General features: G+C 44.8%; 1 protein-coding gene across 1 annotated transcript in view; it reads right to left on the reverse strand.

The window, feature by feature from the left end:
- Positions 1 to 1,164: 1,164 nt before the first annotated feature.
- Positions 1,165 to 14,024, reverse strand: part of cntln (centlein, centrosomal protein) — a gene marked incomplete at its 5' end in the record, with an annotated part of 129,476 nt that continues 116,616 nt past the window's right edge. Inside the window, one exon of the mRNA XM_080758968.1 lies at positions 1,165 to 1,624. Within this exon, the coding sequence (XP_080615094.1) occupies positions 1,514 to 1,624 (111 nt within the window). The 3' untranslated portion in view covers positions 1,165 to 1,513. The remainder of the gene's footprint in view (positions 1,625 to 14,024) is intronic.

Below are 14,024 nucleotides of genomic sequence, written 5' to 3' on the forward strand. Positions count from 1 at the left end.
AGGAGACCTGGTCCACGGGTTTGATATTCCAAATGAATAATAAAAGACAGAAGGAAAGAAAGGGAAATGAACAGAGAGACAGAGAGATAAAAGAGGTTGAAGGTAGCTGTGTCAAGGGTGAAACCACACTCTCCGAGTGCACCACTGTGTTGTGTGTGTGTGTGTGTGTGTGGGAGGGTGGGTTACACACTTGTACGGTGGCGGACCCCTCGTTAATGATGTCAACAGCGGGGGTCGCTCGTTAGCGAGCAGAACCATGGGGATGGTCCGACAGTCAGCTGTCAATCACGTGGGGGAGCGGGAACCCTGCCGGCCAATGGCGAACGGCTTCAGTGGCCATGGCGGACCTGACTGACTGAACTGCTGGAATGAACCATGCACACAAAAGGCATCATTTAGCAGTGGCAGAAAATACATTTGCATTTTCAAGACATTTTTGCTGATGTTCCTCTCCAGTTTGACTTGAAATGTTTGGGCAGGTACAGTATTGTACCACCACACATTGATATGACCCTTTAACACAAGATACTGTAGGATATTTAGTAGCCTAATTTTGGTTTAATATATTAACATTTTTTACTTACTGTATGACGTGTGAGCAGGCAGTCGTCATCATCAGAATTTGAATGACATGCATATGAAATGCTTGAATTAATCCAAAACACAGACATAATTTTGCAAAATGCATTTCAGTATTTAGGCATTACTTTAAGACACTGTTACTCAGGTGTAAAAAAAGTATAGGGGCTCAGAGTGATGCATAATAATAATAATAGGAAACACTCTTTATTTAAAATCGACACCAACGATCAGCTTTGTAACATACAGTAATTACCTACAGTAGTGCAACATTGAATAACTATGTCCTGTGCATTAAGATCAGTAAGGCACAGCATCATGGCTAAGGCTATTACAGTGAACATATTGCACTGTGCCTGTACTCAAAGTGTCGACGAGGCACTGTTAGGTCAAGACCCTGCACCCCTCCATGAGATCCCAAATAAATTAGGGAGGAGAAGTCAAAAAGAGACAGGAAGAGAAGAGAGAAAAAGATCATGTCCAACTTTTAGCATTATGCGTAAGCACTTGGCCTTATCACTTTGGGAAAGAGAGAGAAGGATCAGAGAGAGAGAGAGAGAGAGAGAGAGAGAGAGAGAGAGAGAGAGAGAGAGAGAGAGAGAGAGACGAGCGTGGTAAATTAGCTCAGCGCTAAAGGGGGCCCTGTCTGATAGACAGAGTGCGCTAAGTGCTAACTGCAGATGTCGAGGGCTCATTTACAAAAGCCTGGGCTCTCAGCTCACTGCTGCGCTGAGTGAGCTGAGCTGGCCCTGGAGTGACTAGACAGCGCCGTTCCCTCACACATGTATATTGGTGCCGTTTCTCCTTGGCCTGGCTTGGATCGCCACGGCCTGGGCCCAGCCCCGGCCCCCACTGAGAGGAGGAGAAGAAAGGAGGGAGGGAGAGAAGAGAAGTGGATGACAGTTTTTTTTTCCCTGAGCCTCAGCCCGGGGAGTCAGGCATTTTCGCTGACTGGTGTTGCGAGCGTGGCCAGCTCTTCTGTCAGCACTTTCCTCTCCTTCATCTTCACGCACACAGCCTCCATTAGCTGGCCAGCAGAGGGGATCTGCAGGGGGAAGGAGAGGAGGGAGAGAGAGAGAGGGATGAAAGAGACAGAAAGAGGGGTGTAGGGGAGGTGGCAGGGGGAGATGGGTTAGAAAGAAAGAGGAAAACAACAACAGGAAGAAAAAAGGCTGTGTTTTTAATACCTGGCAGTTTTTCTTGTCTCAAAAGAAGGCCTGTTTGCTAGTTGTCGGCGGGCCAGACAAGGGAGACTCACTGGCAGATTGGGCCCGAGGACTTTCTACAAACTTTTATAATCTTATATCAAAAAACCCTGAACTCTATGTTCAGGGTTTTTGATATAAAAGCATTTCTCAAAATAGATTACACAGCAGCTGCTTTACAAAGGCATAACAATGAGTCTAACATGCCACTCTGTTCTGTCCTCAGCTTCCATGGATGATCACTCAAAACACTTCATTTGCTGAATCAGTGATACTACATGTACAGTCTGTCCAAAGCATTGCCTTGGGACGTGTCATCCCCTCATTCCCCTGTGCCATGTGTGCAGTAGGAGCGAATGTCTCGATTGGAAAGTGTTGAGACATTCCTGCAGTGGTGTCTGTCACCAAGACACATGTGGGTGAAGTTATTGGACAGTGGAAATAAACCGATTAGTATACACATAAAGCAGAGTATTGTTTTCCAAGAGGAACGTGGTTTCAAACCAGGGCAACACAGGAAGGAAAACTGACAAAGGGGAGGGCCCACTTTAAAACCACATCCAGAATCTGTAAAGTTTGGAGTTCTCCCTGTGTGTGGTTTCCTCTGCTGTGTGTGGGCGAGGAACAGAAGGAGGTAGGAATGGAGAGAAGGAGAGAGCAATGAGAGAGAGTGAGAGGAAATAAGACGGGGAATGGGCTGTCTTCACCTCTGCACTCCTGTTTTTTTATTTTGTTTCTTCTGAACAGACACAAGGACTTCCTGGTGATTAGTGCAGAACGATCAAAGGCACACATACAGGCTGGATCAGACATAAATATTCACACTTCTACACAGAGCTGGGCAAACAAACCCTCAGCGACTTCCCCAAGTCACATGGTCAGAGATGAGACGTGGACCGACCAGGCTCACTATGGCATCGGAAATATTACACAGTCTCTCGGATGATTTTTAAACTTTTACAGAATGGATTGCAAAAACATAAGGCACTGTCCGAAATATCTGGCGAGACCGGCGCAAGTCAAAAGCAGTGGAACAAAGTTTTTATTTTAAATCTCTGCCAGGAAGATTTGCCAATGTTTATGTATGCGTCTCTGCAGCTAGTCTTGCAATCTGCTACTAGGCTGACCGGGGTAATATTTGTCATGCACATTTATGGCAGGAAAAGGATCTCAATTCTTAAACATGTTTTCAAATCAGTCAATAACAGTACCCCAGGGCTATGATATTCGTGTCCTATAGTTAATTACAACATTTCTGTGCAACATATGGGATGCACCAGCATAGGATGCATAGCAAAGATACTGAAAGTCTCAAATAATATTAACCAGCTGACGCAGGATAGTAAAGATTTGGGAGTCGCACAGATTATTGTTAAGACACGGCTCGGTCTAGCATCCTTATATATGAGCAGTAGCACATCCTGAGACCCTCAGGCAGGGCCCTGCTGGTCATTCCAAGAAAACAAAGGGTTATTGGGTCTTTGCCACCAGGGCCCCTGTAACTTTGGAATTAGAATATATAACCTGCCTGATTGCCTGGTTTCTCGTGCAAGTTTCCCTATGTTCTATCTGTGCATCTTAATTAGGGCCTGCAATGCTATTGCTTTGCGCTTCAAATTAAGACCAACTTGCAATGCCCAAAACACACCCATGATAAATTCAGGGACTTTTGTGCAGGTCCTAGAGAAAACACATAAACATAAACAGCAAATGAAAACCATGCACCATGGCACAAAGTTCCACTGTTAAAATAGGGCCCTTAATGGCTGTGCACATTATTTCCCCCTTTTTCTCTATCAATTTAGTCATTAATGCTAATTAACCCTCCTCAGTCCTCACACATTTCTGTGTTGTCACTGCTATCGCACCCTATACCCTACAATATACACCCTATACCCTACACTATACACCCTATACTGCTATCGCACCCTACTGGCTATCCTGACAGTGAGGAACCCCTTCCTGAAGGATGTATAGCGTCTTCCGTCCCACTCCTCCTGTTTAATACCCGCCTGCTGACAGGCGCCACCCCAACTCATATGAGTTGCTAGTGCATGTATATATGTATATATATATGTATATATATATATGAAGCTGTATAACAATATAAATATTCAGGGGTTGTACATTTCTCCTTTGAGTGTCTGCCTGCTGTGTGTGTTGGTGAAAGAGCTGCTACTCCACTGAGCTGTGTGTGTTGGTGAAAGAGCTGCTACTCCACTGAGCTGTGTGTGTTGGTGAAAGAGCTGCTACTCCACTGAGCTGTGTGTGTTGGTGAAAGAGCTGCTACTCCACTGAGCTGTGTGTGTTGGTGAAAGAGCTGGTACTCCACTGAGCTGTTTGTGTTGGTGAAAGAGCTGCTACTCCAGCTGTGTGTGAAACACTGACAGATGTCAAGCATGGCGTGGGCAGCCTACTGCGTGTGGTACAGTGTAATCCGTCAACTCCATGGTCAACTTTCACCACAGGAGTTCAGTCAAACCACAGGGATTAAAGCTAAAAATAAAATCTACACTTCTTTTGTGAGGCTCAAGTCCCAATCTGCAATTTGCCTAATAGCATGAAAGAGACAATAGCGTTGTTTTCTAAACGATTTGCAAAATAAGTAAAATTATCATGTTTTGATGTTATAGTTCTCTAATCTATTTTAACAATTGTAAAGTTGGTCACATTGGCTCCAGCCAATTAAAACATGTTCGGAAAAGATGTGGCAAGCCAATCAGAGTCACCAGCTCTCAGCCCACACCAGGCCCGCCCCCGCCTCACACGTCACTAGCTCTCAGAAATTCAGAATCTGTTCTCTCCGTCTCTCGGCTCTCGCAGGAGAAGACAAAAACAAGGAAGAGGAATTCTAGGCTCGCAATTTAGCTTATTCCTTCTAAATGAACAGTTTCATTCATGCGAACACGGCACTTCTGCCGCGGAGTGCATGGCGAAGTAAATCTGGGATTGAGTCCTTGCGAAGCGGGCGCAAAATTCTAGTCTGTATACACTCATGTTCCTGCATGCTCTTCTACATACAAAGAAGAAATATACAAAATATAGGTTTTATGTGAGATATTTATGAGCCCAAAGGGCGTAGACCCCCTACGAATTACGTCATCAGTTTTGGCAGTTCTGTGCTATATCGTTCTTCACGAAATTCGGCAATATAGGTCGTGAGAATCCCTCAGGAACTGAAGTTCACAATCATTCGTCAAAAGACCTCTCTGACCTTTAGATGTCCCATTGAGTAAGGGTAAAGGAGGTAACCACCACTCTCCTTTGAAATTGCATTTCCATTCATTTGTGTGGAGTCTCGACCGTGCTAATGCATGGTTGGCTGCGGGAGTACAGCGTTGACAGACAACCCCTTCAGCCAATCAGCGTGACAAAAAAAGTGACGTCATCTCCAGTCTCCAACCAGATATTTGAAGAGGCTTGAGTGTGTAAACACAAACATTGAAGACAAGTGTGTAAACACAAACATTAAAGACCAGTGTGTAAACACAAACATTGAAGACAAAAGTGAGGACACGAATTGTGATTGGCCAGAATGAGATGATGTATGATGAAGTATGATGATAAGAGCACCCCCCACCTCACACAGGTGTGATTTCTATGTCCAGCTTTTGGTGAGTGTGTAAACACAAACTTTGTCCCAACACAAACATTAAATGCCATTGACAATGGATGCACAATTTTGAGTGTTTGTGTAAACACAAACATTGCATAACACAAACATTGAAGACGAAGGAGAGGACGCAAATTCTGATTGGCCGGCATGAGATGATGTATGATGATGTGCTAGCCCTCATATTCAGCTATAGTGTAGATTTCAATCCTAACACAATTTTGATCTGAGATCAGATTCTAAAAATGTCTTCTAAATCCTGACAGTTTTCTGAAAAAGCTATGATTCTATGTCAGTCGTTCTTTGCTTTTTCAAAAATAGCATACCTACAAGTTCTTGTAGATCTGCTATTTTTCAATAGCTAAAGCATAACATAGTGCTATCACCAAAAGGGGTTCCCGCCCAAAATGGGTTAAATGCCATTGACAATGAATGGAGAATTTACATCATATTTACATCATATGCAATTCAGCTATTTTGTCCTAACACAAACATTAAATGCCATTGACAATGAATGGATAATTGACGTCATATGTAGACGAGCAAATCAGCTATTTTACTCCTACACAAAGACTATATTCCCATTGACAATGAATTTACATCATGTGTCTGAGCAACTCTGTATTTTTGTTAGATTCCCATTGACAATGAATGGAGAATTTACGTCATGTGTCTGAGAAAATCACTCACTTCACACGGTGTGATTTTTATTATAGGGCTTGACTTTACCAGCCACATGAGGAAGGACATCAGTAATTGTGTAAACTTAAATTAAGTTATAAGCCAAGTGAAAGACATGCTTCCCTCCAAATCAAATGACTGAAATCACTCATGGTGACGAGTCCATGAAATCATTTTAAATAATCCACAAAACCTGCATTATGTCAGATGAACATAAGCATTTTACTTCAAAATAATTGGGGATTTTATTTTATACTGAACACCTTTTATGCCTGTGTGTTGGATAAAACAAATATTGAACCAATGAAAAGTATTAAAAAGTGCTTCTGACAAAACCAGTTAACTCCCTTAGACGCTCAAACTGTCTGCTAAAGCAGCTAACTCCACCGCCTCTCATGCAAGTATCTGACAATATATAAAGTCACAATGCCAACTATGATGAGGCACTATTTCTTTTTTTCTTTTCTTTTTTCTTCATTTAATGAAAAATGAACATTTTGGAGTCTCTGATATAGATATATGGACACAAGGTTGAAAGTGGTTAATTCTGTCTATGTTTTATGAATATCTAATTAATAAAAGTGTATTAACAAGAGCGTGTGACTAAATGATGACTACACTGGATCCTTGTAAGACAGGTCATTCTTAAAAGTAATGGTTCTGATCAGACAAAGGTTTCTGACAGAGACGGTATTTTGGGCAAGAACTCACGTTCCTATGCATGTATGTATGCAGTATGCACACAGAGGCACAGAGCCACCACTTCATTAGGGAGAAGAGCTGAGAGGAGTGAGTGTGTCTGTCTGTGTGTGTGTGTGTGTGTTATTTGTGAATTTGTGTGAGTCGTTGTCGGTGTCTGGGTGTATAAATGGCTCTACAGTATGTGTTTGCCTGTGCAACTGTGTGTGTGTGTGTGTGTGTGTGTGTGTGTGTGTGTGTGTGTGTGTGTGTGTGTGTGCGTGTGCGCGTGTGTGTGTGCGTGCGTGCGTGTGTGCGTGCGTGTGTGTAGGGAGTGAGTCCCAGTGCTGGGCGCATCAAACACAGCCCTGCTCCTTAGAGAGCCACTCTAGCACTGTTACTGCTGAGACATCTCCTCTGCATGGTCCCCAGAGACAGAAAGACACACACACACACACACACACACACCGCAGACGCACACCACACGCACACGCATACCCCTAATCAGCTAACTCCACTTAGAACGCTACTAACTATAAGCAAACAAACTCACTAAAATAGAGACAGAGCCACAACACAGGGCTCTGTGGGACAGCAGCAGCATCATTAGAAGGAAAACATAACACACTAACACCTGTACACACATTGTATGGGGGGGGGGGCAATAGTCCGGACCAATAGTTCGACATACATGGCCGTTTAAGACACATGGGTTGACGGTTAAGACACATACGTGGCCGGTTAAGACACATACGTGGCCGGTTAAGACACATACGTGGCCGGTTAAGACACATACGTGGCCAGTTAAGACACATACTGTATGTGGCCGATTAAGACTCAGATCCGAGTGGGGTTAGGGGTATAGGTGTATAGGTGTCGGATCATTGCGTGTCGGACTGTTAGGACCCAAAGATATGCTGTTGTAGGATAGGACAGCCAAAGGAGAGGGCATGACAGGAGAGGACAGAAGACGACAGCGATGGAAAAGGCATGAGAAGACAGGACAGAGCAGGAGGACATGAGAGGGTGGGACAGGACCATGAGAGGACATGAGATGAGATTAGAAGAGAGGATATGACATGACAGGAGAAGAGAAGACAGAACAGGTGATTATAGGACAGGACAGAGACAGTAGAGGAGAGGAGAGGCCAGGACAGCAGAGCATTTTATATATATATATATATATATATATATATATATACTCCTTTACAGCCATTCCCTCTATAGTTCCCCTGGGACAGTGCTGGCTAAGCTTTGATACACCTGCTATCCTAAATCCCCATGGGTCCCTTAAGGCAGTTGCTAGCGACTAGTGCTACTCTGCAGCTGATTTAGCTGGGCCCCCTGTCCCCTTTGGCAGAGCGGGCTGGCGTCAATGCAAAGCTACGGTGCCTGGCCCTTTCCTGCGGGAGGCCCCCCTGTCCCCTTTGGCAGTGCTACAAGAGCTACGCTAACTTACAGCCATTACTATTCAACAGGCCCTGCAGAGAGGACCTTTTGTTAGCTATGATTTCATTAGCACGCCCAGGTGGTGAACTGACAGGGTAAGCCGGTGAAACTGACAGGGTGCTCCTGTGGTCGTTTCTGTTTGTGTGCTTGCATGTCCGAGTCTCTATTGTGTGCGTGTGTATTTTGTGCCTGTGTGTACTGTGTATGCAATGCATTTGTGTCCGAGACTTTGTTTGTTTGTGTGTGTTTTGTATACCTGTGGTTGTGTGCGCGTGCGCGCATGTGTGTGTGTGTGTCTTGAACCTGTGTCCCATAAATATGTGTGATCATACAGTATGTGTGTGCTCGCCCGCATGCACACGTGTGCACGTGTGCCTCTAAGGTGAGGGTCTCTGAGCAAAAGGTGTTTTTATGAGCCAATTAAATGACATTGGTATTCTTTGGCCCCGGGCGCACCTTGAGGCTGGGAGCGGGCTCAATGCTACAACACTCCTGTGACCGCTGTCAAGGTAGTGTGGTTATTGTAGTGGCATCGCGTATGGCATCTTTTCTCTTAACCGATCGATCATACTCCCAACCCCCCCTGTCTTCTCACTGTCTCTCCCTCCCTAGGAGCAAATTAACGCAATTGATTTCAAGGGCCCAACTTGTGGTGGATGTCTAAATGATGAGAGAACTAGCTGGTGGAAGAATTAGGGAGAGAAAGTGATACGATGAAGAAAGAACAATGGAGAGAGGGAGAAATATAAATAGACGGACCGACGGACACACTGACATGGATGGACTGATAGAGTGGATAGAGAGCAACTGTGGAGGGGACGCAATGGAGTCAGAGATGAATATAAAAATAATACATGAATTCAGCTAAATGGAAGATAGGGTTCTTTTTTGTCTTACTTACTTCAGTACTTTATAAGTGTTATTCAATTATTCACTGGCCTTCCCGGGCCACTCAATACTGCAGTATACATAATATGTAAATATTATTTAAACCCCACACAAGTTCAATTAAATGCATTGTACTGGCTTCACTTTTTGTGTAACTTACCGATGCTGAACAGCATCAGAACAAGACTGATAAATGACTGATAAATGTATACATATCCTGAAGAGAATGACCCAACGGTTTTCACCTTCAGCGTCAGAACCAGGGAACAAACTTTAACCGAAAAATATCATGTTCACTGATATGTCAGGTCCCAACTTCATCATAAAAACAAACCTGACTAATCAGCCAGTTTGAAGGTAGCATTCATGTTTCCCCTGTTCTATCTTTCTGTCCCTTTCTTCCTGCCAGAGATGCTATCTTCAATCTAGGCCACCATTCAAGGTAACAGGGGAAGTAGTTACTGTACTTTTCATGATCACAGAGGGAAGGGGGAAAAAACAGCTCTCTGATCTTTGATCTTCTCACTTTTGTTTGAAAATCAAATTTATCAAACGGGGGAATAATGAAACAACACAAACAACAACACCAAGAAGGTAGTGGGGGGGGGGGGAAGCACAAAGGCACCCATACTATTAAGACTTGCATTTGATTATGCCCGATAATGAATATGTCACATTTGCAAGGAGGCGCTCAGGTAAAGAAACCACCAATGCGCCAACGAGACCCTATTCTCTCTCTCTCTTCAGTAATTACCATCCCCTGCAGTGGAATGGTTCCCTCTCTCCCTTCTCCCCTTCAGGCCACAGGAGACTGATATGAAAGGGAATTGGACACTTGGGGCCACAGATACCATAATTAAAACAATCTCTCCTTTTCTTGATACGTTGTTTGGGGCGTGGGTGGGGGTGGGGGTAACATTCAGGTCTGCGTGCAACCTGCGTTTGTTAGGGATCTGACCTAAATACACCCCTAAGATTAAACACACACAGGAACGCACACCGGGTCTTTGTTTCAAGGTTCACACTCGTTAGGCGTAGAAAATGAGGTGATTTAGATTATCAGGGGTTGTGTGGGAGGTTTAAATATAGCTGTGATGGCTGTTAGTGATATCTATATAAAAGAAATACAAGCTTTTAGGTAGTGTGTGGATAAACAGCAGCATGAACGGTTCTGTGGTGCAGTGTATTGAGTATAATTCATGACAATTGTGTATCTACCAGTGGCAGCAATGACATAGAGAACACAACCTCTGTATCTCTGAATAGTGACATAATAAACTTGGCACCAGCACACTTCCCACACATGGGGAACACAACATGGCTCATTGCAAACGTACTGTATTGCAAGACAGGCGAGGCTCTGCCTGCAACAACTTCCCCAAAACAAATTGAAAGATTGTACAGGTCTGCACAGTGACAGAAAATCAAGAGTGTACTTCCTGTTAACACAATGACTGTCTATAGACGTCTTTTCAAATGGAACGCTTCACTGCCCAAGATGTCTATAGACGTCCAATGGTCTTTTCCTAGATTGCTAGGCGACGGCTACAACAGTCTGATTGCGTTTTTGGTCAAAACACATTTTTATTCAACGGCCCATTACTAAAGAACCGATGATACAAAATCTATTTTCTGAGTGAAAGAAATTATGATCGTCCACCACTCTGCACAGCTGAGTTTACATCCGGTTCATGTCTCAGGTCCCGTGGGTAAAACCTGGCAGGTAATGTGTCAACAGTGAAGCTTTTTTCATTTTTGCCAAAACCTGTACTGGTTCTGCCATGCAGCAACTAAACCCCTAGACACACCTTTGTAGAGGTATGCCTCAGTAGGGATACAGTGAGCATGGCAACTGAGAGCACACTGGCCACGTTGCAGCATAGCCATGCTGTCAAGGTGCTGTGCTTGAGAGATGAGGCTGACGACAGTGGCTTGGCTCGCAGCAAGCATCAGCATACAAATACATAACCTCTGCTGTGCCCGTCTGCCGACATACTGTAGTGTGCTGGACAAATCGAGAGCACAACACCTGATGTGCAATATGGCGTCATCAGCAATGTGCTGCATTGTACAGCAGGACTGGTACAAGTGGTCCTGCCTACATCAATGTCGACAGACAGAAATGGTGTCTTGTCTCAACAGTTACAGTATAGTGGAGTTTTATAGGACCCCCTCTAAAACCAGATGCTGCATCTCAAGGGGCCATCCTCCCAATAAAATCAAGTCAAGGTGACGTGGCCATTGTCTGCCCACCCATTAGCCAATTTTAATATAGGATATATATACTGTATATACATACACATATACTTTTACACACTGTATTGAGAAGCAGGTCTGCCAGCTGCCACTTCCGCCCACAGACACACAGAAACGACCATGTGATGTGTGTTCAATGTATACAACAAAGCCTGCTTTCGTGCGCCCACATCAAGAGGGGATGTACTGTATAGTGTAGTACAGTCCGCAGGGACCGAGCTTGTAGGTTTCACTGTAAAGAACGGAATGACAGTACCACGAGACAGTGTCTAGTATTGCTAGTTAGATAACTAGATAATGAGCTGAAATAGCTGGTGCCATTTCCGTAATGTGTGGGTGGTGAATGCAGAGTAGGCCACGGCCTGCTTTGGCATTATAATCCTCATAATAGCAACTTTAAACACACTGGCACTCAGTGGCCCCTGGGGGCCATCTCCACTACTAACTGCCACCCCGCCCCCCAAGTATACTGTACCACTGTTCCACTGTCACATTTACAGTACAAAGGCTCAGCCTGAGTCCCCACCGTGCGAAAACACAGAAAAACAAACACACATGTACAGACAATCAGAGAGTGGCTGATTTAATTACCCCAGTCATTAAACAAGGCTTAATTAGAGTCGCTTTCCATTCAGAGGGAAGATGAGGGGGACTCGGAGCTGTTCCTTTGTCATTACAGAACTGTAATGAGACACACAGACACACACACGCACACACAAAACCCCTCATGCTGCAAACGACACCAACAATAGAAAACTTTCTCACTGTGCTGGCACCATGAATCCTTTGATACAGTTAATTTAGAGTGTTAACGAGTCAATGCCCTACGGAGCCGGCAGTATGGCCGGATGCCTGGGGAACAAGCCTGGAAGAGATGTGACATCAACCATGTCTGTTTTTAGCTCATAAGAATGAATGCCATTCCTGGTCCCATAAATGAGCATTCTATTTTGCTGAAGTCATTTTGCATTTGAAACTATAAGAAGCAGCATATGTGGGGTCTCGGTGGTCTAGAGGTAAAGTACCTGGTCACCAGAGAGTTTGGGTCCTGTACGCGGTGCCTCCAGTTTGGCCAGTCAGTCCAATGAACACATGTAGCGGTGTTCACTATGGTGGGAAGCTGGCAGGGGAGGGCAAGCTCTGTTACGGCAATGGCAACTCCTACAGGTTGCATACAGGATATCCTGATGCGTTACATCCTGCCTGTGAAACTCAAAAGTGTCACATGCAAAGAAGCCCCAACATTGAAAAGTAGCACATCGCTAGCACTTAGCAGTGATAGCGATGGACTACTATACAAGACTCTACAGGCTGTGGCCTGTAGAATGATGTTACGGTACCATAGGTGCGCATCGCTGTTTGATGACGTTGCGTAGAATGGTCCAAAGGGAGGTGGCTGAAATGTGCCTGAATAATGTGTTTTATGTTAACTGTACAATATATGAAGGGCGGGATAATAAGCCTAGAACCTTGGCAGAGTACTTATGAATAGTCTGATAATGTGGAAGTGTGGAAGGAAGTGGCTGGTAAGCTCGGCCCTAGCAACCAGACACCAAGTCCACCCTATTCTGATAGTGGGATACTAATGGATGGAATTGGCGATGTCTAAATTGGGAGAAAGATGAAAAAGAACAAAAACAAGCGAAACACAAGCAAGCTGGCCAGATGCAGTATATGGATAATCGTGATGACTAAAGACACCGATGGAGGGCTCGTCTGAGGACGGCGTAGAGAGAATTAGCCGACTAATTCATATCTCACCGGTTGTCCAATATGCACCACTTCATAGGCCACTGATGAAAGACATTGCATTATTGCACTCTGAACCGTAGCTGATTGTATCTTTCTCGCCAATTAGAAGCGCTCAGCCAGTTCTCCTGTATGTCCAGTATATGCTGCAATGTGTGCTTGTTATGTTATGCATGCTGATGGAGAGTGATGTAGCTCTCCCTGGGGTGTGATCGGGAGTTAAATATTAGCAAGCCCTCCGTGTCACCGGTGCACCAGTAAACCAAACCAACCTGCGCCCATAAAGGTCTGAGCACAGTCGATGACTTCTTAAATGTTATTGTGCCACGAGGCTTAGACAGACCCCGGATAGCTTCACGTGTACAGTATGAGTGTATGAAATGAGTCTGAAAGATGATCTAAGGGGGAAGCATGCACGTTGGAGTATTATGTACGTGTCTACTTGCATGTGTACGGGCATGGGCATACGCATGTGCGTGTATGTGCGGCCCCCAGCCCCCGCCCGCCCTCTTCATTACTGGCCGGCTGGAGAAAGCCAGTCATTTCCCTGTCTTCATAAAGACTCTGCCCATTAAATCCTACCTCCAGTCAATAATTAGGACTCCACAAATAAACCAAAGGCAATTAAATCGATGCTACCCGCGGTCCCGCGTCTTGGACCCCATGGCTCTCGCGGACACTCAATCTTCAGCCGTCGAGGCCCTTTATTTGTGGCGGGTGGGTTGTGGCCGGCGGTGGAGCCCTAGAGTACGGATCAGTAAAGTACCACCACCCTCCTACACCCACTCCCAAACCCCTATGCTCACCATTATTAGACATCCGCCATCCGAAGACTATGGCTGCCTATAGTGTCTCTCTACTGAGGGATGCAAGGCTTGATTTAATTAAATCACCGGTGGGGGTGTGTGCGTATGCATGTGTCTGTG

Source organism: Protomyctophum bolini, assembly GCF_963924005.1.
Source record: "Protomyctophum bolini genome assembly, chromosome: 3".
NCBI lineage: Eukaryota > Metazoa > Chordata > Actinopteri > Myctophiformes > Myctophidae > Protomyctophum > Protomyctophum bolini.